Genomic DNA, 23,263 nt, shown 5'->3' with positions numbered 1-23,263 from the left:
GAATGTGTCTGCGGAGACAGCTATGTAATCAAATAAAGAAAGCTTCCAAATCTTGGTTGAAAGACACAAGTTGTGTTTCAAAGACTGACCAAAGAAGCACCTACCAGCAGCTATAACAGGGTCCTTCATAACCTCCCTGGTGATGGGGCACAAGAACTCATCTGGGATGCCGGTGCAAACCAACGACATCTTCAGCTCCTCAATCTTGCGCATCACTTTATTTCGAAGGCCTACCGAATCTAAACCAGGAAAAAAGATATTGATAAAAACAGAAGTTCAAATAAGCCTTCTTTGCAAGAAGGATCTTTGAGTAATGCACAAAAGAGACAAAGTTTATACAGGATTTATGTGAAACCACAGAAGAACAAAAACTGGCATACTATTTAAACCCATCAATGGCATGCCAGTCAAACAAACAAAGTAAAAACAAAAATACGGACTGGAATTCAATCTGAATGTCAATGTTATGAGCGTTCTCTGGAGTTAAGTTCACTGACTGTGGCCTGAACCCACTCTGCAGGATACTGCTGACAACTAAAGAGGTCGCACAAACGCCCTTCTAACAAAACGTTTGTAATGGAAACGCAACAGTGTTCTTCAGTTCTCTGCTTATGCAAATTCAGCCCGTGGTTGTTGGCTGTTCGGTCCACAGAGACGCTTTGTCGGCAGACGGTCCAGCACCAGACACGCATTCCCACAGCAGCTGAGAGTCGCTGAAGCAAAACTGTGCCCAAAGATCGTTGTATGATGACATCAGCGTCTTGACAAATTTCATTAATTAGCACACTCGGCAAGCTCGGGGGTCCCTCAGGAAATAGGGAATGAATATAAAGACAGAAGGATCCGATTGTGCGGAAAAAAGGGAGTGGGGTGAGGTTAAGGGTGCGGGCGGTCGGGTCAGGGTTCGAATCTCAGGTCAGATGGTGGGACTAACACATCCTTCAATGTTCAAGGTCAGTGCATGCTACATACAGCCGGTGATGTGCCAACATTAATAAGAGATATGGTTTTGAAATGATAAATGGGTTTCTAAAAATAAAAGGATGTCAACAAAGGACTTGAAGATGAACAACAACATAGGTGTTGGAAAGTGCAGAAATCGAAGAGAATTAAGCTCATGTTATGTCCAGCATGTCCATCGACAGAAAACATCCTAATCCTTCAGACACTTAGGGCCAGTTTCTCAGACACTGATTAAGCCTAGACTAAATTCAGTCACGTCAATTTAGTCCAGGACTAATCTGTGCCTGTGAAACTGGGCCATAATGTTCAGTGCTGTGACGGAGCAGGCCTGTGTGATTATTCCTCCTAAAAAGCAGCAGCCTACCAGTTACACTCTGTTACCAGTTCTGCCAAATCAAGCTCGATTGTAATGAAAAAGAATATAATATTACGGAAGTCAGATGATAATAGAAGGCGAATAAAAGAAACATTTATTTCAATAAAAAAAATAAAAGCAGTGAGTATGAAAATTAATGATTGTGTAGAATTACAATCATACTGCTACAATGAAATCTATATCTAGACATTTCATCCACAAGATCCCTCAAGATATCAGAAACATGCATGTACTCAGCAGACTTTTGGTTATTAGGTGTGATTTGTAAGATACATAAAATGGCTTTTTATAAGCCTCAGTTGGGATTTAGAGAATGGTATGATTGCCGGATACAATCGTACAAATTAGTATTCAAGTCAATCAATATTTCAAGTGCAACTCAGTTCCATGAGAGTACAACGATACACAATCCACATAATGAAGCAAAAACAAATGCTTTTAAATGAATGCCGGGGAAGAGGCAGAGGGAGGAAAGAGACCCTCCATAGAAGAACAGATGGAAATGAAACAGCACAGTCACAGCACAGAAAAGTTAAATGCATGTACAAGCCTAAAGTAAAAAGTACATAAATCCATAAATTATGTGGATACATATACAGCAAGATTATGTATTCGCAGAATTTTGAGAGGATTCCATACCCCTGGAATAATTGTATTTCTGGGGCAATTATCACTTTCAAATCGAAAAACCTGTGGGTAATACTGTATGTGTAAAGCTGATTAGCTCAGATCTACAATAAATATTATGTAATATTATCCTCTGCACACGGTAAAGATGATACACAAGTTTATTTTCATAAAAAGTGTCTATGATTTAAGACACAATTTTGCATCATTCTTGTTTCACGAGTCCAAAACTGGCAGGATCTGAATCGCTCTGAAACCTTCACTGCAATATCAGCTTTAAAAAAAAAAAAAAAGCATTTGGAACATGCAGTGTCTAAATTTTACATTCAACCAAAAGTAAGCAAATCCTGCACCTGCTGCTCATTATGGCTTCCACAGGAAGATCAAGGAAAACAAACTCCTATTACATGGCTGCCAACATGAAACTTCCCCTGTGCTATATGAAGTGCTTGCAAGCGACGCACCTATATTCATCTCTGAAGCCAGAGTGTCTTTGGTCAGGGAGATCAGCTCTCCTCCGTCGATGTTGTTGGCCTTGAATGAGCCGACCAATACCTCCAGCCCCTCTGCACTCAGCCAAGCCGAGACGTCCTCCTCTGACCAGTCGCACACCAGCAACCTCGAGTGACCCGGCAGCTTCTTGTCTGGAGAATGTGCAAAACAAAAAGTGTTTTCCCCATGAGCCACCGTACCCAGCTTATCTGATCCCACCAAACACTTCCCCTCCGTTCCAACATATAAACACTGTCTGCACGGATAACCAATTATCGTCATTCTCAGACAAAATAAGATACGCGAGACAGATCGCAGCAACACGGGTGACCTCACCATGCCCTTTGTTTATCAGCGGTGTTTTAATCGCATTCATGAGTTAGGTAAATATTTATTAGTGCAGGCCTTGGCATGATCTCTGCATCAAAACTGTCCCACTGATGAAATTTGGAGACCATTGTTTTTCATGATACGGGCAGATGGGACTTATATGTCACAAGGGCTTTCTAATCATAACAGTGTGGAGCTTCAGCTCTTTACATTTACCATCATTAAGCAGCTGAATGAGTCCAGCAAAGGCTGACGATATCTATCATTGGCCAAGGTATTTTTGGGTCTTCTGTACTCCAATTTCACCATTGACGCTAAAGACCCGTCTCTGACACCACAGTAGGACACAAGCTACTGTGGTTATATATGTGAAGACTGTTATCTATGGGCTTTTACTCATCAGTGCTCAGATGAAAGGCTAAAGTGTTAGCACTGCTAAATAAATGATCTGCTAGCATTATCGGTGTGGGACAAGTTAATTTCTTACAGCTTTCAGTAATTCTCTTTAGGTGTCTTTACTCTTTGAAAAGAATACTTCATGGAATCTAGATTTTGGAGAAAGTCACATCCCATAACGCATTTTTTAAAGAATATGTTGCTTGGCATATACATTTGCCTCTAGATCTCCACGGTCTGTATGGAAGTAGTGTATGAGATTCATTCACAGCTTGGTGGGTGATCTCTGATTTAAAGTATAATCTGAAATCTACTTTCAGTAGATTAAATTCAGAGGCTTTTCACACATTCGGTAATTCAATTCAGAGGCCATTGAACAGGAGGTCCCAGGGGCTTTTCTGACAAGTTTCATTGGTAACAAGCCAATATTTATATCTGAAATATTTAGTTAATTACGGGAAAGCAAACATTGTCTAGCTTGGAGCATAATACGAAATAAGGTTATGCTCCATTTGGTTTTTCAGGTAGCTACTGGATTTTCAGAAAATAACACTTAAGACAATTAAGATAAATCTGATTTTATTTACATTGCGGAAATATCTCCATGTTACAGCTTGTGAGGCTGCAAAGGACCAATTAGAATGTGCCTTTTGCCAACACTTAGCTGAAAATGATGTTTTGAAGTAGACAGCAATCTACTCCAATCTTTTCAGATCTTTCATCTTCGTAAGGTCATCCAATTGACAGCCCAATTAATCATCATCTTCACACTGTTCAGTGATGTCTGTGGCTTTACTGGCAATGTTATATTGCTTCTCAACCATTAACTGTCCCAGTATCTATAACACTACAAAAATGAAAACGGACTATGAAATGTAACAAGAAATGTGGCAAGAAATGACAGCGATGGACCGTTCTTCTCTTACCTTCACAGGTGGCCTTGCTGCTTTCACCTGCAAAAATTCAAAATTGAATTTAGTCTGTGATTGTCTATGTAAAGTGATCGTAATGTAATGCGTTTCATTTTTTATATACTGTATATACTGTAAGATGTTCAAATCTAGAGTAGAAATAACACAAACTTCTATCTACATCAAATCCTCAAGGTTTCATAATGAAAAATTACTTATGAAACAGCAGATACTTTTTGCAGCTCAACTGATGCTGTAGTTTGTACCTTCTGTTGGTACATATAGCCACTACATTACATTAGTAATTTAGCTGACGGTTCTATCCAAAACGACATACAGTTGATTAGACTAAGCAGGGGGCAATCCCCCCCTGGAGCAATGCGGGGTTACAGGCTTTGCTCAAGGGCCCAACAGCTGCATGGATCTTATGGCTACACTCGAACCACCAACCTTCTGGGTCCCAGTTGTGTACCATAACCACTAGGCTACAGGCTGACTCAAACATTCCCCAGCAGCTAACCATACAAAGACAGCCAGAATAGACAGAATGCACAGACGACCAAAATCATGGGAATGGGCTGATTGATAGCTACTGAATCTCTGCATACATACTGTACATGAACTGTAGGACTGGTCATTTCTGCATGTGAGGCTGGATACAGCAGAACTGCTAGACTGAGGACCAGAGGATGCTTTCATCCGATCAAGATCAAATAAGAAAAATCAATTTGCAACGAATGTGGGTCTTCTCAAAAGCCCAAGTGGCCATACGGACAATAGGCATGACATCATTGCGACGAATGTCACTGTGATATTGATATATTGAATTTCTCCCCAAATGGCCTTTGATTTATGTCGGATTTAGAACCCCTCAGCAAACACACAGTGACCTCTACTGCTCGCAGTGTCAGAGACGAGGACATGGACTTACCGAGCAGGGACTTCCCTTCATCTCCTGATGATTAAAAGAGGAGGAAAAAAACAATGTTAGCGCTTTACACAGCAAAGTGGGGGAGGGCTGACCAGGGGGCATTTTACGAAGCTGGTTAACGGAGTAAAACCCGGAACAGCTTTTTACTTCAGTCCATGTTCCAGATTTGGGAAGGTTCCAGGTTTTACTCAGAGCAGCTATCCAACTAACTCTGCTAATTCTGCTTCGGGAAACACCCCCCAGGCCTGCACTTCTGTTCAGGTGAAAGCATATTCAATATCATGCAGTGCAGTCCGTAAGTATTTAGACAGCAGTACAATTTCTGTTCTTTTGGCTCTGTAATCCAGCACGTTGGATTTGAAATGAAAAAGAGAAAGAAAATGCAGTGTCCGTGCAAGAGGCTTGAAGGACAGCTTCTAAACACACAGAAATGATTCCCGGCTATAAAACGCATTCAGAGAGAGATACATTCACACAGCCACACTGAGAGGCCGGGCTTTTGGCATTTTCTCTGTCGACGCTGCAACTACTTGCAGAGGAAATCCCTTGGAAGTGGCCTGCAGCTGGGCGGATATGGAGCCTATCGGCTGATATTTTTCAGCTGATATTTATAGAATCCCTATTCTGGTCCACAGTTCCCCCTGAGAGCCCTGTTCCCCCCCTCTTGCCCCTGTGCCACCCGTCGGTGAGGGACTGAAGCACTGGCTAGCCACACCATTCATAGCCCTGCCCGGCCCCTATCTAGCCACCTCAGCCAGAAGAAATCCTCCAGCATGTCAACACGTACATCACAGTTATTTTTTTTATCTGATGCTTTCATCCAAAGCGACTGACAGTTGATTACACTAATCTGGGGACAATCCCCCCTGGAGCAATGTGGAGTTAAGGGCCTTGCTCAAGGGCCTAATGTGGTGACACCGTGGCTTGAACTACCAACCTTCTGGGACCCAGTCATGTACCTCAGCCACTCAGCTGGTTCACAGCACATTATTCATTACCCTGAAGCTCACCTCGGCACAGGAAATATATTCCTTCAGCTCCCACAAAAGAGTGGGGTTTCCTTCAACATATGCTCACGTTGCGCCTGTTTATGCTATAATACACAGAAAACAGCTTTGAGTGACAAGCCACTGCAGCGTTAGGGGGTCTGCCGTCTTCCTCAGGGGAAAGGAGCTCTAGGTCACATTCATTCTGAACTGCACAGCAAAGCCTGTTATTTTGCACAGATATACAGCCTCACTCCAGTAAAATCAATGTGAATACATAACGCCGTTCGCCACGATTTGTTAGAGACGGTCAGGGATGAATACAGAATGAAAAACCCCTCCTATAGAAAGCTCAGAGCGCAAAACACGCTTCCGTAGACTCGCTACGAAGCGACCGGCCACGTGCACACTTAAGCGACGCTGTTGCCGGGGGAGAATCGTAACAGGCAGATTAGAGCTCTGACTGTCCGTCACCGTGGTTGGTGGGTGTAGTGAGAGAAAGAGAGGTCTGCACTCCACACGCACCGTGCCCACTGACCCCATCCTCCACCCGCCAGATGTTCACAGTCTTGTCCATGGATCCTGTGGCTATCAGGCAAGGAGCCGTGGTTGAAAAGGAACAGGCTGTCACATATCTAATAAGGCACATAACACACACAGTGAGGCACCTCATACTTTAAGATAAGCTGTACTGTAAATTAGTTCCACAATGACAAGGGGGAAACGTTACCTTTCATGCTGGTTTAAAGTATAAAGCAAAGCCCCTCGGTTCTGTAAATCACAGATAGATTCTTTTAACGGTTTAGAATTTTGGGAAATCTTTCAAGTTTATACAGTTCAACATATAATTCAGTGGCTAACTCTATACTCAAAATATAAAGCCTTTATAAGGAAATATGATAGAAATATTTTACTTACAGCATCATACACAGTGACAGTTTTATCCACCGAGCTGCCACAAGAAAAGAGACATTTGCATACAATTCATTACAAGTTATACAACAGCAACACAACAGCAACTAATTTACAGTAGGATATGATCAACAAAAAGACACTTCATTTAAATTCACAGCTAGCGCATTCCATGCATGACAAGCCTATAGTATACATAAACATAGTAACACGTAGTAAAATGCATGTACAGTATATAAACGGTACAGGTGGCCAAAAGGCATGTACAACATAAACACTACTTTAATCAAAAACAGGGTGAAGGCAACATTTTAGAATCAGTGGCAGAGAAATGAAAAAAGAAGATTAGGTCCCCCTAGTGGTCAAACAGAGTACTGGTAGGAAAATCTTGAAGGAAATGACAGAAAGTACTCTTTGTCTCAAGATTACACAAAAACCTGCCTTGCTGCTTCAACTGCTCATGGGGGGGTCATTAATTGTATTGTGGAAATGCTTGTAAATAATTCTTGTAAATTCTTATTTCATAATATACCAGATATATCTTGATTACCAGACTGGTTGATGTGGACCAAAAAATAGTTTAGGTTTCTGCGCATAACTGCCGGAATGCAAGCATAACAGCATTTTACAGTACACTGAGCTGAGCAGGACAGAGGAAGACCAGATACTGGCAGACTATGTATTCTTAATCATCCTATAAGGCAGTGCTCCTCACCCCTGCTCCTGGAGAGCCGCAGGGTGTGCTGACTTTTGTCGCTACTCAGCACATCAATTAAAGCAGTTAACTACTTCGGTAACTCACCTCACCTGGCTTCTAGGGTCTGAATTATTTGCTGATATTAAGGCGAAAACAAAAACCAGCACAACCTGCGGCTCTCCAGGACCAGGTGTGAGGACCACTGCTATAAGCAAAGTTCTTTGACTAAAGCTGTGCTAGGACGCGTTGAGACTTCTTACCCAGAGACGAGCAGCTGTGCATCAGCAGAGAAAGCGCAGGAGAGCACAGGCGCAGACTGTCCCACCAGCGTGTGCAGCAGCTGCATCTTACACCCTGCGCAGCAATGAATAACAAGACAAAAACAAAAAACCCTTTCATCGAATATATCTAAATATACTGAACATATTAAAACAGAAACATGATGGTAAGTATTATGGTGAACATAGAAACAGGACTATGTTTACGTTTAAAAAGCAATATAAATGCTGAAGGGGAAAACAGCAGTCCTATATCATCTTTAAGTATTTTTATAGGTTTGTTTGACTAAGGTTCAAAGATCCACTACTGCTCATCGACTGAATTTTCATTTAATTCATATTATTCATATTAATATTATTGTTTTATTTTGGTTTCCTCAGGCAGCAGTGCTTTTCATGGTTAGAGTTTCCATTAAGTTTACCTTACATCTTACATCATATTATGGCAGAAATAGCTTTGCAATGCCATGAAGAATATAATTTCATATTGTGCCCATTGCACAATTGCAAACAATTACATACAAAGAGGTAAAAAATGAAGACCTGAGGTTAATTACTTGGCTTGTAATTAGGTAGTTGAACACGATCTATTTCATTTCATTTCTTTCCTTAAAAGGAAATTTACTTTGCCTTTTGAATTCTTCATTATCTTCCAGATGGTTCACTTCGGTGGCCAGGTGTCCACATACTCACCAATTAGGAGCCTACCGATCCTAGCATAATGTGGTTTAAGGTAAATAATCCTTCTAAAGATGAGAAGCAGCGAATTAAGAAAAGTTAACAGCTAGTTAAAATTCTTGGATTGCAATTGTGTGCAAAACGCAGCATACACAAGGGTACTCCAGGAGTATGGAAACCCCTAGCCAAAGGTACTGGAATAATGCTTACTTTATGGTCACATGTTCAGTGCCCTCCATAATATGGATTCACATCCTGTATAAAGATACAGAAGTCTATATAGTAAGTACTAAGTTATTTAATTCTTCCATGGAAAAAAATAATTTAATGTTATTCTGAACGGAAAAATCGATAAAAAAAAAATAAAAAAAACTACAAATGTAAAAGGAAAAGTCTGGAAAAGTCCCTGTTTCAGTGCTTGCATTCACCTTTGGAGGTATGGTTGGCATTTATATGGCATAGTCCTCTGACTGCTATTGTATTTCATGAGATGGGGAACTTAGATTAAAAAATATTAAAAAATACAAAAAATTCCAAATTCATCAGATTCTTTCGCCTGCCCTTGTGGACCACCGTCTTCAGTACAAATTAAAAATATCCAATCGGCTTCAATCCTGGAGGGATGACCAGTGGAAAACAGTAATTTTTCAGGTATGTTTGGGATCCAGCCAAGATTGAGCTTCTTGACAGTTGGAACCAGGATTTTGGCCAATATTGGTATTTAGTGGTTCCATTGACCTTAATTGCTCCAGAAAAAACTCCATGAAAATCGGTGATGTTCTTTTCAAAAGTGGTTCCAAAGCCAAAATCACTGCTGGTGTGCATGCCCAAAAAACGCCATGTGTCTCATTTGACCATAGCAACCAGTTCCAAACGAAGGTCTAATACAGTTTAGCAAACTCTTTTAATGATTGCCCTCAATAGATGCTTTTTTTCTGGCAACCTTTCAAAAAAGCCTTCTGGCCTTGAAATTGCGTCTAATGTTAGATCTGGAGACGTGTCCCCAAGATACAAACTATTTCTGTAGATTTTCATCTGTGGTCCTTGAATTTTATTTTTGGTTTACCTCGGTTCTTGTGGTTTAAAACGCAATGATCAATAACATAGTGGAAAACAGTGCCCTTCTATTTATTTATTTGTTTGTTTGCTTGCTGCAATCTCAAGTGTGAAAGTCAACAACCCTCGTTTCTCCTGCAAGTTCTCTGCCTTTCTAACATGTGGATTTTGGTGTTACCCCATTTTTATATCCCAGTGAAACACGAAGCCATGGAAGCCCACAAGATGGTTCCCTAAGACTAATATTAACTTAATATAAAAACACAATGTCAATATTTTTTCAATATTTATCATTGAATAATTGCAACACGTGTCTAATAAACAAAAAAAGCAGTCGTGTTGGTTCTAAAGAATATACACTCTCCGAGCACTTATTAGGTATTTATTAGACATATTTTTTTTTACTTTTACTGCTCTAAGCCTATCCACTTAGAGTTATGATGTGTTGTGTGTTCAGAGATGCTCTCCTGCATAGCACTGTTGGTTATTTGTGTTCCTGTCACCTTCCTGTCAGCTTTGACCAGTCTGGCCATTCTCCTCTGACATCTCTCATTAACAAGGCATTTCTGTCTGCAGAACTGCTGCTCACTGGATTTATTTTCATTTTTTGCACCATTCTTTGCAAACTCTAGAGACTAGTGAGCATGAAAATCCCAGGAGGTCAGAAGTTTCTGAGATACTCAAACCCTGTCTGCCACCAACAATCATTCCACAAAGTCACTTAGATCACTTTTTTCCCCATTCTGATGGTTGATGTGAGCATTAACTGAAGTTCCTGACCCGTATCTACATGACTGTATTCACTGCTGCCACATAATTAGATAATTAGATAATTGCATGAATAAGTAGGTGTAAAGTAAAAATGTTATTAAAGGGCTCGGTGAGTGTACAACATAGCCCATTTCCTGTATTGTGTATTTTGTGTGAATCATTTTGAATGGCAGTGTAAGCAAAATGAGGCTAGACGACAGAACAGGAGAACAATCGAATGTCACATAGGCAATACAACAATACAAGCAGTACAATATCAATACCTAATGGAATATCAGGCACTCAAGACCCATTTGGTATGACAGGACACTTATAACGATTTTAATGAGCTAGCTAGCAGGGTAAAGACTGCATTCATCAGATCAATACGTCATTTGGTTGACATTTTCTATCCATATTAGTAAGTCAGTTATCCACACAATTCACTGCAGTGCAGTTACCATGACCATAAAAGTCAACACTGATGCATCCTTAGTAACAGGGCAACATCATCCCCAGGCTACGAGCCTGCCTGTTACACCAGCAGCTGAACTACAACTTAGATGCAGTGCTTAGCCAATCAGGCTATTACACTTGGTATGAGCAGTACATGAAAAATTAGCCTTTTAGTATAAGTATGATGTCACACTAGCACTACTGCTAGTTCCCACAGGTCTAATGCACTATTGACATAAGGGGAGAGGGAGGTGGAGTAAGTGTGGCTGGCTGGCTTATCACACTTTTCAACCTGACAACAGCAGACGCATTCCTACTGGCTAGCAGATTAGACACAACATGAGCAAAGAAACAAGATGGAGGCCCAAGATTGTGGCAGTATATTGTCTTTCCACCACACTGTAAAGCAAAACCCAAAGATTTAAATGAGGTAATCTGCTGATTTTTTTTTTTGCTAAGGAAGGCTTCAATTTGTTGTGTTTATGACAATTTTGTGAGTTTCATTGTTTGTTCTACTGGCTTGGTCATCTTGAGTGATCAGATGTCCTAAATTGTGTGGGACCTTTCTTGACTCTGTGCTGAATCCATAAAGGATACATGGTATTTTAAATAAAATTACACACATTGCAACCAAGTAATTCAATTGATTTGTATCAATGCAATATCAATCGCAGTCACTGCACTAGGCCAATTATTTTGTGCCCATAGAAAAAGAAAAAGTAGTTAAGTGCTACAATGTAACTGTAGTCATTTGAACAGTCAAATAGTCATTACCTAAAAAGTTGATTTGGCTAGCTAGCTACAGTGGGCTCAAAAATTATTGGCACCCCTGACAGAAAATGAACAAACAATACTCAAAAAAATTCTAAACAATATATTTATAGACAAACTCGAAATACCAACATGTGATAAATACTGTGCTATATTAATGTTTCAATGGAACCAACAAAAATAATTTACTGATTTCATTAAAAATCTATTTCCTCCAAATCAATGTTTCACAATTATTAAAGATTATTGTAAATAACACCTACCAAAATTAAACTAGGTATTAAATTCCACTTATTTAAGTTTATCTATGTGTTAAGGAACTGTATTGAGTGATTTCATCACTTCCTGTTTCACTAGGGTATAACACATGCAATATCCCATTGTCATCCAACACCATGAAGAAAACAAAAGAATTGGCAGTTCAAAAGAGGCAGATGGTCATAGACCTTCATAAACGTGGTAATGGCTACAAGAAAATTCACAAACGATTGAATATACCACTGAGCACTGTCAGAGCAATTATAAAAAAGATCAAAAGATATGGAACTGTTGAAAATCTCATGGGTAGAGGACGCAACTGCATCTTGCCTGAGGAGAATGGTGAGAGAAGCAACAAAATTCCCAAGGATCACAGTGAAAGAATTGCAGGCCTTGGTGGCATCTTGGGGTCACCAGGTTTCAAAAAGCACCATCAGACGCCACCTCCATAACCACAGCCTCATTGGAAGGGTTGCCAGAAGAAAGCCTTTTCTGACCACAAGACACAGAAGAAAGCGCTTGGAGTTTGCCAAACGTCATTTACATCATGACCGGAACAAGGTTCCCTGGTCAGATGAGACCAAAATTGAACGTTTTGGTCAGATACAGCATCGGTATGTTTGGCGTAGGAACAGTGATGCAAACAAGGAGAAGCACCTCATACCCACAGTGAAATATGGTGGTGGGTCATGTTTTGGGGCTGTTTTAATTCCAGAGGTCCAGGGGCAGTGGTTAGGATTGATGGTATAATGAATTCCAGCAAGTATCAGGCAATTTTGGCTGAAAATCTGGTTCCCTCTGCCAGAAGTCTGGGACTTGGTCGTAGGTGGACTTTCCAACAAGACAATGACCCAAAACACACCTCAAGATCCACACAGAAATGGTTCCGTGACAACAAAATCAACGTTCTGCAATGGCCATCTCAGTCACCAGGCCTCAATCCAATCGAAAACCTGTGGGCTGAGTTGAAGAGGTCAGTTCATAAGCACAAACCCAAGAACGTGAAGGATCTTGAAAAGATATACAAAGAGGAATGGTCCAAAATCCCTCCAAATGAGTTTCTTAATCTTGTCAAAAATTACAGGAAGAGACTCCATATAGTCTACTGGAAACCCCCATATGGCCAATATTAAACCCAGCAATGTTGTTTCCTATGAACTTTTATGATTAAAATGTCATCTATAGGCTTAGCAGATGATATTAAGCTTGGTTGCTAAGAGTTGCATGTTGGGCAATTTGAGTAATCAGCATAACAAGCTAATTAATCGCTAAAAACTGGAAATGGTTATAATTTTGCTTTAAAAATATTTTATGAGCAACGATGTGCAGTCCCCCCTCCCCCACCGGTGTCACCTGCTACTCTCCACTTGACCACTTGACCACTCGGCATCATCAAGACTGGGAACATTGGAGTGATGCAGCTGAAGATCCCGCGGCTGAAGAAGTATGAGGCAAGCTCATTACGACTCAGTCTCTACAACTGGAGCACTACACTGGTCCCCCAAGTTGAAACCACCAGCACTTCCTGTGAAGGTTCTTTCTCCAGAAGAAGTGCACCAGGTTGCTGCCAGCTTGATACGAGCAAAGGAAAGAGATGCTGCGTGGCTATCCCAGCTCTTTTCTCATTCAAAACCAGTTGACTGGACGGGCTATAACGCATGTGGAGACAAAAAATCTCAAACCACCGATAAGCCTAAAACTATTGTAGTGTTTGGGCCCCTTATCGATTCTCCACCTTCACATCCGGATACAGTGCTCACAACCCTTGTCTACCTTGAGAAATCACTGAAGAGCTTTGGCCTGAAGTATGCACACATCACACTGGACCTGCAGCTATACATTGTGGCGTGTCTCATCCAGTGGAGTGACCCAGTGCGATGGAAGTCTGTCACCATCCATCCCGGCATGATGCACACTCTGATGTCATTCCTTGGCTGCATTGGAACCTTAATGAAGGGTTCTGGCATGGAAGCACTGCTTGCAGTGGCATTTGGTGGCATCACCAGCATTCTCAATGGCAAATCCTGGACAAATGCACTGCGTGCATATCGGATGCTTGTGGCTGTCCTCCTCCAAGATTTTCTGAAAGATGGACTGCAGACTGATGCTGCTATCGCAGAATATCTGGACAAGGCACGTGAGCACCCTACAGGCAGGCTCTGGGTGGACTGCCTGATTCGTCCCACCTTCATCGCACTTTGTTTCCTTCGCGCAGAGAGAGAGGGAGACTTCCTCCTACAGCAGCACTGCCTCAAGCAGATGGTCCTGTACTTCTTCGCTGCTGGGCACCATAATTATGCGCGGTACATCACCTGGTACCTCAGGATGGTGCAGAACCTTCCACATGAGGCCAAGCAGGACCTTTTAGCTGGGGCTCACGTCTGCCGCCACTCTGACGGTGGAACTGCTGTACCTGCTGACCAGTTTGGCGAGCAGACCTACATTAAACAAGGGGAAGGACAAGGTGGGTTGAAAGGCATCTCAACCAATGAAGAGCAAGTTGCAGTGTGGATCAATTCCCATCCCATTTGTTCCCATCTTTCCCAGACAGTGGAGGAAATGTACACAAGTCAGGACACGCCAGAGAATCCAGAGGAGGAAGAAAATGCACATGTGGATGGAAATGAGAAGCAGAGTAGATGGAAACATAAGGAGGAAGGTGAGAGAAGACGAGAGTTGGATCAAAGGGATCGTGAGAAAATCATGGAGGAGTTCCAGAAACACTCTCATCCCTTGAAAGAGAATCAGCAAATCCTGTACAATATTGTGAATGGACAGGTGGCTCCAGACTCTGTGAATGTGCAGAATGCTCTTCAGATTGGTGAACAGCAGAGCAAAGATTTTGCAGCTTCGCTTCCAGAAGGCTTCCATAGCACCATTGAGAAGAGAGTCAAAACCATGGAGGTGATGAAGAAAGCTATGACTGTTAAAGGCAAGCCCATCTATGACATGGAAGCCCTCTTTGCTCGACTCTTAGTCGTGGGGCAGCAGCGTGGCATGGAATTGAAAGATGTTTTTGATCATGAGCTCAGCCCTGTTCCACCATCACTCATCGACGAATTTGGTTGCCTGAGGAAGGGTCCTTGTCAAGAAATTGGGAGCGCCTGATGAAAATGCTCCACTTCCCAATGTTGTCCTAGTTGATGCAAGTCAGCTGCTCTACCACATTGTCTGGCCTGTGGCAGGTACGATCAGGGACATTGCCTCTAGCATCAATGCACGCCTCGTCAACGCCTATACTGCAGCTGGAGTTGATGAGACCCTCGTCATCTTTGACCGTTACAATGATGAGCACAGTGCCAAAGATCATGAGAGGAGAAGACGAAGACGAGCAGGAGTTGGTGCAACTGAGTACAAGCTGACAATCAACACACCCCTTTGTGGTCGAGAAGCCGTGATGAAGAGCACATCAAACAAGACACAGCTATCGCACCTTCTGTGCACATATGACTTCACCGCTGATAAAATCCTGTTTGTGAACCACATGGACTGCATCGTCAAGCATGAGGAGGCTGATGTCACTCTCATTAGCTACATGCTGCAAGCAGCTGGAGCAGGGGCACCCACCATACGTATCCTAAGTGATGACACTGACGTATTTGTTCTGTTAGTGTACTGGGCTTGGAAGGCCAACGTTCAATCAAAAGTGCAGATGGAGAAGTGGGATGGCACCATCCTGGACATAAATGCCACCGTCAGAGCGTTGGGTGACAAATGTCAGGGTCTCCTGGGGATGCATGCGCTGTCGGGATGTGACACTGTCTCCTACCCCTGTGGAAAGGGCAAGACATCTGCACTGAAAGTACTCCTAGGAAGTACCATGCCTGGTCTCAATACAATGCTTGGGGAACCTGATGCCACTCACAGTGAACTAAAAGATACCAGGACCGAGTTCTTCCTAGCACTGTATGGGCAAAAGAAGGCCAAGTCGATGAATAACGCTCGCTACCAGATCTACAGACGGAGGACAAAGCCACCTGAACTTAAAAAGCTTCCTCCAACTGATGTCAACATGATGCTGCACATACTGCGTGCTCATCTCCAGGTCATGTTGTGGAAGGCTGCAGATAAGAGGGAGCCACCTGCAGAGGCCAGAGACATCACTAAATTTGGGTGGGAGGTTGCTAACGGAGGGGCTGTCATGCCTGCTGTTGCCATCCAGGCAGTGGCTCCAGCTTGACGTCACCAGCTGCAGCTGCAGCGCATTGAAGGCCTGTAGCCAAAGAAACTGCAGCTGCCATGCTACAAGTCTCAGTTGCACTGACTATTGCAAGTGTGAAGGAGGTGAGGTCCGCTGCTGCAACCCATTCACAATACATGAAGACAAAGACAAAGAAGATGAGGAGGCTGAAGGGAATGAGAAGAGAGATGACGAAGAGGGTGAAGGCCATTGAGTGTGAGGTTGTGGTTGTTGTTCTAAGTTAACTTTAAATTAACTTATTGCTGTTTCCTGAATTTGGTGATTTATTAGCTAAATATCCTAATTTATGTAATTGGTTGGATTTGTGTTACAATATACATGTTTTTACCTTTCAAATGAGCTAACTTGGGCCACTTTCTGACCATTTTTGAATTTTCACTTTTTTTCATTAAATATGGTGTTGTTATTAATGATTATGCTAATAAGGGCGTGACAATGACACTAGAAATGTTTTCTTATATTGTATATGCACTATACAGTACATTACCATTAAAATAAACTTACTCTGGGAAGTCTGTGACGATTTTTCATTTTCTTTATTATTTTACCTGATAATGAGCTAATTATGCCAATTACGCAAATTGCCCAACATGCAACTCTTAGCAACTAATTAACTAACTAACTAATTTCATCCACTAGGCCTATAGATGACATGTCAATCATAAAAGTTCATAGGAAACACCATTACTGGGTCCAAGAAATTTCCAGTAGACTAATGCTGTTATCCTTGCCAGAGGTGGTTGCACTAAGTACTAGGTGAAGGGTGCCGATAATTGTGAAACCTTGATTTTGTTGAAATTTATTTTTTATTAAATGATTGTTATGATTTTGGTCGTTTCCATTGAAACATTAATAAAGTACAGTATTTGGCACATGTTGGTGTATTACCTTTCTCTATAATTATATTATTCTTTTTTTTAAGCCTGTGCATTGCTGGTGAGGGGTGCCAATAATTCTTGAGCCCACTGTATATGGTAGCTAGAAATACCTAGCTACCGACATGGATACATTTTGGTCAGGAAAATGGGTGAATAATAAACAATCCAGTCCCTACAGTTATATAACCAGCTCTTGAATATGTAACCTACACCTACAATATGTGAAGTCGGCAGCAGCAGATTATTGGTACCGCTGGTTTAACACCACTGGCAAAGATGGCAGTCATGAGTATTTCCTATCATTTGTAATGAGGTTAGATAACACATTTGGAGGAATTATTGACCATTCATCCATGCAGAACTGTGCTTGTGCTTATGGACCCTCTTCAGTTCAGACCACAAGTTTGTGAGGGGATTTAAGTCTGGAGACTGAGATGGTCATTGCAGAACATGGATGTTGTTTTTACTTTATCATTTCTTTGTGGATTCTGATGCATGTTTGTCGTTAAAAATGCTTGGTTTATTTTGCTCAGTAAGGGATGTCTTTGTGCCACCCTTCCAAAGAGATTATTGGTATGGAGGTGCCATTTTATAGTCCTTTTTGAGACTTGGTGACCCCAAAATGCAACCATCTTCCTCACAGTCTGTGGGGACTTCTATCCTCTTTTTTTTTTTTTTTTTTTTACTATTATCTATTACTATTATCTGTAACTCCAGTAGTGTTTGCTTACCATGTGAAATGCCACTTGAGTTAAAAGAATGTGCTAAATGAACGAATAACTAGCCAGATTTTTTATTAAAACCAAGCAAAATGGTTACAAAACAAAGGAGCTAAACCTTAGAATATAAAAAATGAATGTAAAATAATATTGTCCAATTCAGATACAACTTAGTTTAAAGTTTATCAAGCCTAGCATACTAGTGAAGTTAAATTACCAGAGAAATGATCAAGATTGAGGTGGAAAGCTAATATTAGTATTAATTCAATATCAATGTAAATAGATTACACAGCCACTAGATGGCAGTGGGAACCTGTTGTCACATAACAACATATACTTTCAGGTTTTAACTCACTGTCAATATTAAAGAGAAAAAATAAATAAATACAACAACATACATACATACATACAAGGTGACATGTATGTATGGTTTAATCTAACAGTTTTGGTCCTAAAATACATCAAATTTGAGTTCTGTAGGAATTGGCCATTGATGATTGCCATTTTTTCCACATTATGCGTATCATACTTAGAGGTGGGGTTAAGGTAGGGGTGTTGGGTGGGTGAGGGGAGTGGGTGTGTGTATGAAGCCTCACTTGCCAGTCTCCAGAGGCACATACATCTGTGTGATGTTTCAAGGCTTGCTGTCTGTTCTGTTCTCAGAGCATGCTTCATTGCCGACAAGCACAACCCACTTCTTATTCAATAAATAGCAAAAGGGGGGACTGGTCTAAAACCACTAAAGCTCCTATTTAAAAGTACTGTACAACTAAAAATAAAAATCTGAGGACACTGACACTATGGTATGGTAATATCCTGTTGTTATATTAACAAGCGATAAGCGGAATAATAAAATTATAACAAAACACAATCTGATAAATATCCATGCCAGTAGATATGAATGCTACACTGACTGGTATGGGCATCCACAAAAAAAAAAAGTGACAGTGTTTTTACAGAAGGTCCTTCTATGAATCGAATTTCAGTTTCCGAAGAATGTAAAACCAATATAAATGCAAAACAAACAGCTTCTCCCGTTCTGCGCGGTGTGACTGACGTGTGCTCTCATCTCTTACAGTTTGTTCAGTGCCCTCTCTCCTCGACAGGCAGTGGGCTAAAACAAAGGCCTTTGCATTAATCCTGCTGGGACGTGACACAGGATGAAGCCCTCAGACAGACATTCTGGTTTCCACAGCAACAGAGGCAGGTTAGACATTGACTTGCCTGTTCTATATGAGGTGGCGAATTCTATCTGCCAGTTTTTTTTTTTTTGTCATTTCAACCATGCAGAGCTAAAACAAAGCCTTCTAAGCAGATTAGCTGGTCCCATTCTGCCCATCTTTTCAGGGACAGTTTGGACTAAGCGCATATAATCGCTCAAATACGTTTAGCTTCGGCCGTTGCTCATTTCAATGCTAAGAACTGAAGTGAAGGTTTCTTTCTTAAAGCAATTCTATTTTGTAGGTGAATGTTGGGCACAGTCAAACCAAAAAAAAATTTGTGAACACAAATCACTAAAAAAAATTAAGAAAAATGTGAAGTAATTTCTATACAAATATTTAACAGTTGTGTCAAGTGACTCTTTCTTTCAAGCTGATACGGCTTGCATTCAAGTTTTAATGAGAATGAATGTGCCATTAGAGGTCTTGTACTGCAGTGTTTCAGCTCTAGGTTTTCAGTTGGGTTCAAACCCAAGGTCGAGCAGGGGGAGGATTTGTCTATTTTTAAGTGGAGCTACAAACAGGAATAAAGGGCAGGGTACCTGTTGCAGCTTGCCGAAACAGCATCCAGATCTTCAGCGTGCTGTCCTGCCCACAGGAAGCCAGTCGAAAATGCAACCAACACCCGTCTGTGAGAGAGAACAGGACAAAAGCGTTAACCTTTCCTTCTGAGACATGCAAAAGGAATATGACACTGAAAGCATGAAATATTTCACATAGGGGACAGATGCACCGAGAAACTGCGTGCAGGTGCCATTTTAGATATTAGTCAGGAAGAAAACAAGTGCTTCTTGTTTCTAGAAGTTTTTGAGAATCAGTAAGGTTACATGCCTGGTATTCATAAAATTAATGGGAAAAGAAGAATGAATAAGAAAATGAGCGAGGAACTAAAAATGGAAAAACCTTTGTCACCCAAACATATGCTTATGATACATACATGCAAAGCAGCCAAAGCCTTCCTGTCATGTGAACGCAGTGCCTTGGACACATTGGAATGATTTTATGAACTTCCTACTTTGACGATTATCAAATAAGACACTTTTGAAACTAAAGAATGATTTATCACAATGAATTTACATTTTGAAAATTTCTAATTCTGATTATACATTTCCCATGCATGAATTAATCTCACAGAATTTGTTACAGCAGTATGCCACATTGTTGTTTTCAACATAAACTACTGTCATGATTTTGTGTCCAAATAAATCTACATACTACATTACATGTAATGAGTATTTTAATCATTGTAGTTATTAATTAATAAATATATTCATTTTCGACATTACATTACATTATTGGCATTTGGCAGAGGGTCTTATCCAGAGCGACGTGCAAAGTGCATACCCACCACCAGGAACAAGTGCACTAAAAGACCCTAGAGGGAAGTCCCCACAAACACAAGACATCCACTTAGACACAACTGAAATGAGAAAGGAATCTGAATATATCCTGGCAAAGAGTAACACAATTTAAAATGTAATTCCTACAAGGTTCGCTCCATTTGGATGGAATCCCCTGAAAGTGTGAACTATCAACTTTAATTTAAGGGTATTTCCATCCATATGGAGTGAACCGTGTAGGAATTAGAGCCCTTTAAAAGAGTGTCACTGTGTAAATATTTATGGACCTCACTGTACATCAGCTTATAGTCGATTACCTAAAGAACTTTTTACTACCTTACCTTTACCAATTTTTATTTTCCTTTGTTGGGGTTAGTCGAAAAAGATTTTGATCAACCAATTGTTCTGGAGGTTGTTACCATTATACTTTTCCACCAGTATAGAAACCTGGAGGCAACTTTATTATCAAAATAAAGTGATACAAATGCTCAAAATAGTAGACTGGGCAGCTGTGTATAAGCACAGCAAGAATGTTTTTCTTCTCAAAAGTAAGTGAATAGCCAGGTTACAATTGAGGTCATACTATTTTAGTTATTTTATTAGTGCCAGGAGGGTTGCAAGGGTGTAATGTGTTATTGGTTAAAATACTACATCGAATTAATTTCAAACCAGAACATGTTATTATTTGTTTCTCAAGAGCTTACAGTTCCCAGCATGTGGTAGTGCTATGTGAGCCATCCTAATGTCTCCCAGTATGGCCGTTTGCACTTCAACTGAGCATCACTGACAGTGGAAACGATGCTGACCCTAGAACATATTGAAGGCATGCTGTCACCACCTACACCCACCTATAAAAATGTTTTGTGTCAAAATGAATGAAGTGGTTTCTTTGTGTGTGTGTGTGCATAAGCTTGTTAGCTTGTGATAAATGTAGAAATCATTTTTTCGAGTCCTGTTATGTAGAGGCCAAAGCGCCGTGGTGAGCGAGGTTTATTATGCACAGACCCAGCATACAGTGCAATGCAGAGAAGCACTGTAGCATAAACCTACTAGCAGCAAACATGCTATTATACCTGGACTTACAATAACACTGACTTGCCTACCACTGTCAGAACAGCAGAATCCCTCCCCCTATTTCGACGCAGACTCAAAACCCACCTTTTCAAACTCTACCTTAGTCCTCCCTCCTGATTTTCCCCTGCCCCTCCTTTCTGATATCCCTATCCTTGTCTAACCCCCCCCCCAAAAAAAATTAATAAAAATAAAATAAAAAAATGCACTTATGATGACGACTATGTTTAGAACAGCATTTCATGTGTATTTTGAAAGTTCTGGATGTGATGCTTTGACTTGTGGTAGAACCTATGCACTTGTAAAACGCTTTGGATTAAAAATGACAAAATGTAAAAATGTAAATGTAACACATTATCGCCCTGAGACAATCGGCAAATGGCTGCCATTAGCGACACTGTAAATTATCCATTTCAAAGGGCTAAGGCAGGTCAGTGGATGTGTGGCTTGCACTGTACTGGGCAGTAGACTAGGTGGGTTTGGGGAATGGCTCTGGCTTGCTCCGAGTAACTTTGGCTTCAGCTGTCCTGCCCTTGTTGCCAAGAGGAGTCTGAGATGTAGTCTTTTGGTTTGGCACATGCTATGGTTCCCAGTAGCTAATACTAAAATAGAACCAATATCATGTGACCAAGATAACAGTATTAATGTTCTGGAAGAGTGAAGAAGAGAAATAAGAATTCAGGAAAGCAGAGAAAGTTGTAAAGTCACTTAAACATACCACTCTGGATCTTGGGAGCAAATTGACAGCAGGTGACCCCCAGATCATGGGCATTCTTCTCAGCCTGAAGAGGATTCAGTTCCAAGTCCCAGACCCTAATATCACCATACGTTGACCCAGTTGCAATCATTTGACCACATGGAGTGAAGGAACACGCTACAATCGAGGCTTCGTTACTTGCAGCAGTCCTAAGGGTAATAATTCCACAAATCAAACACTGAAATAAACGTATAGCTGTGTAGCAGTAATAACCATTTTTACTTGTACTGATCGGCTATGTAGTAGTGAAAGGGTTGAATATGTGAACATATTATGTAAAGAGGGTAGGTGTAATAAGCTAAAGCTTCAGCCCACACAGCCAGAGATGGGTTGCATAACGCTCATAGTTTAAAGTTTTCATACTTTTTTTTTTCAAAAATAAAGTTATTTACCTGCGCAACGTTTTTGACTGCATGTCCCAAAGAGCGAGCGTCCCATCAGACGCACCTGAGACCAAAGAAGAATCAGGGGAAAAAACGCACACCCTGACAGGGCTTCGCCCTGGGTGCTCAAACACCGTCACCAAGTCACCGGTATCCATCCTCCAAACTACTGTTGTGGCGTCTGTTGAGCAGGATGCTAAGTACTTCCCACAGGGACTAAAGCAACAACAATGGACTCCATACCCGTGCCCATTAAGCGGTGAAAACGCGAGCTCAGAGAAGTCCTGTGTAAAATAGACGCGAATTGTCTTGTCAGAAGAGCAAGTTGCCAACAGGTTCGGAGAGAAGGCACACCCGTTTATGTCATCTCTGTGGTCCCTGATCGTGCAAATTAGTGACACCATTTTGATAGTCCGTGTCAGCTGAACCCTGCAAAATAAATAAATATAATAAACAACCAATGTTTTGCACAAAATGGCGCAGTTAACGATTCTAGAAAGCTACATAGTCATTTTTCGTTGCGAAGAATAACACGAGCCAACTCCCAGGGAAGTCTGCTATAAAGGTTACATAATTTATCCAAGTAAAAATGAGCAACTAATATAAAGAAAACATTTACAATAGTCATCAACATAATTTCAAAGCAATAGATAATTGAATGAATTGCATAAACGCTAAATACCTGAGATGTTTATCGAGCTCACATTACAGAAGAACGTACTTCCTGGTCGAACAGCGTGATAAGCGGTGCAGTCATGTGACATCCCTAGACGTTGCTTGTTTAGATAAATAGTTGTCACCGTTAGCCTCTGGGGTTGACTCTGCC

General features: G+C 41.1%; 1 protein-coding gene across 1 annotated transcript in view; it reads right to left on the bottom strand.

Annotated features, from left to right (window-relative positions):
- The window catches only part of LOC133123295 (WD repeat, SAM and U-box domain-containing protein 1-like), a 25,865-nt gene extending 2,602 nt beyond the window's left edge, over positions 1–23,263 (bottom strand). Inside the window, exons 1-12 of the mRNA XM_061233639.1 lie at positions 23,120–23,263; positions 22,447–22,866; positions 22,016–22,203; positions 19,429–19,515; positions 7,882–7,975; positions 6,931–6,964; positions 6,743–6,783; positions 6,538–6,647; positions 5,027–5,050; positions 4,111–4,137; positions 2,431–2,610; positions 105–239 (exon numbers count right to left, since the gene is read on the bottom strand). Coding sequence (XP_061089623.1) covers positions 105–239; positions 2,431–2,610; positions 4,111–4,137; positions 5,027–5,050; positions 6,538–6,647; positions 6,743–6,783; positions 6,931–6,964; positions 7,882–7,975; positions 19,429–19,515; positions 22,016–22,203; positions 22,447–22,841 — 1,315 coding nt within the window. The 5' untranslated portion in view covers positions 22,842–22,866; positions 23,120–23,263. The remainder of the gene's footprint in view (positions 1–104; positions 240–2,430; positions 2,611–4,110; positions 4,138–5,026; positions 5,051–6,537; positions 6,648–6,742; positions 6,784–6,930; positions 6,965–7,881; positions 7,976–19,428; positions 19,516–22,015; positions 22,204–22,446; positions 22,867–23,119) is intronic.

The sequence above is a fragment of the Conger conger genome, chromosome 3 (assembly GCF_963514075.1).
Source record: "Conger conger chromosome 3, fConCon1.1, whole genome shotgun sequence".
NCBI lineage: Eukaryota > Metazoa > Chordata > Actinopteri > Anguilliformes > Congridae > Conger > Conger conger.
The sequence above is the reverse complement of the archived record's forward strand: the minus strand, read 5'-3'. Positions and strand labels throughout refer to the sequence as shown.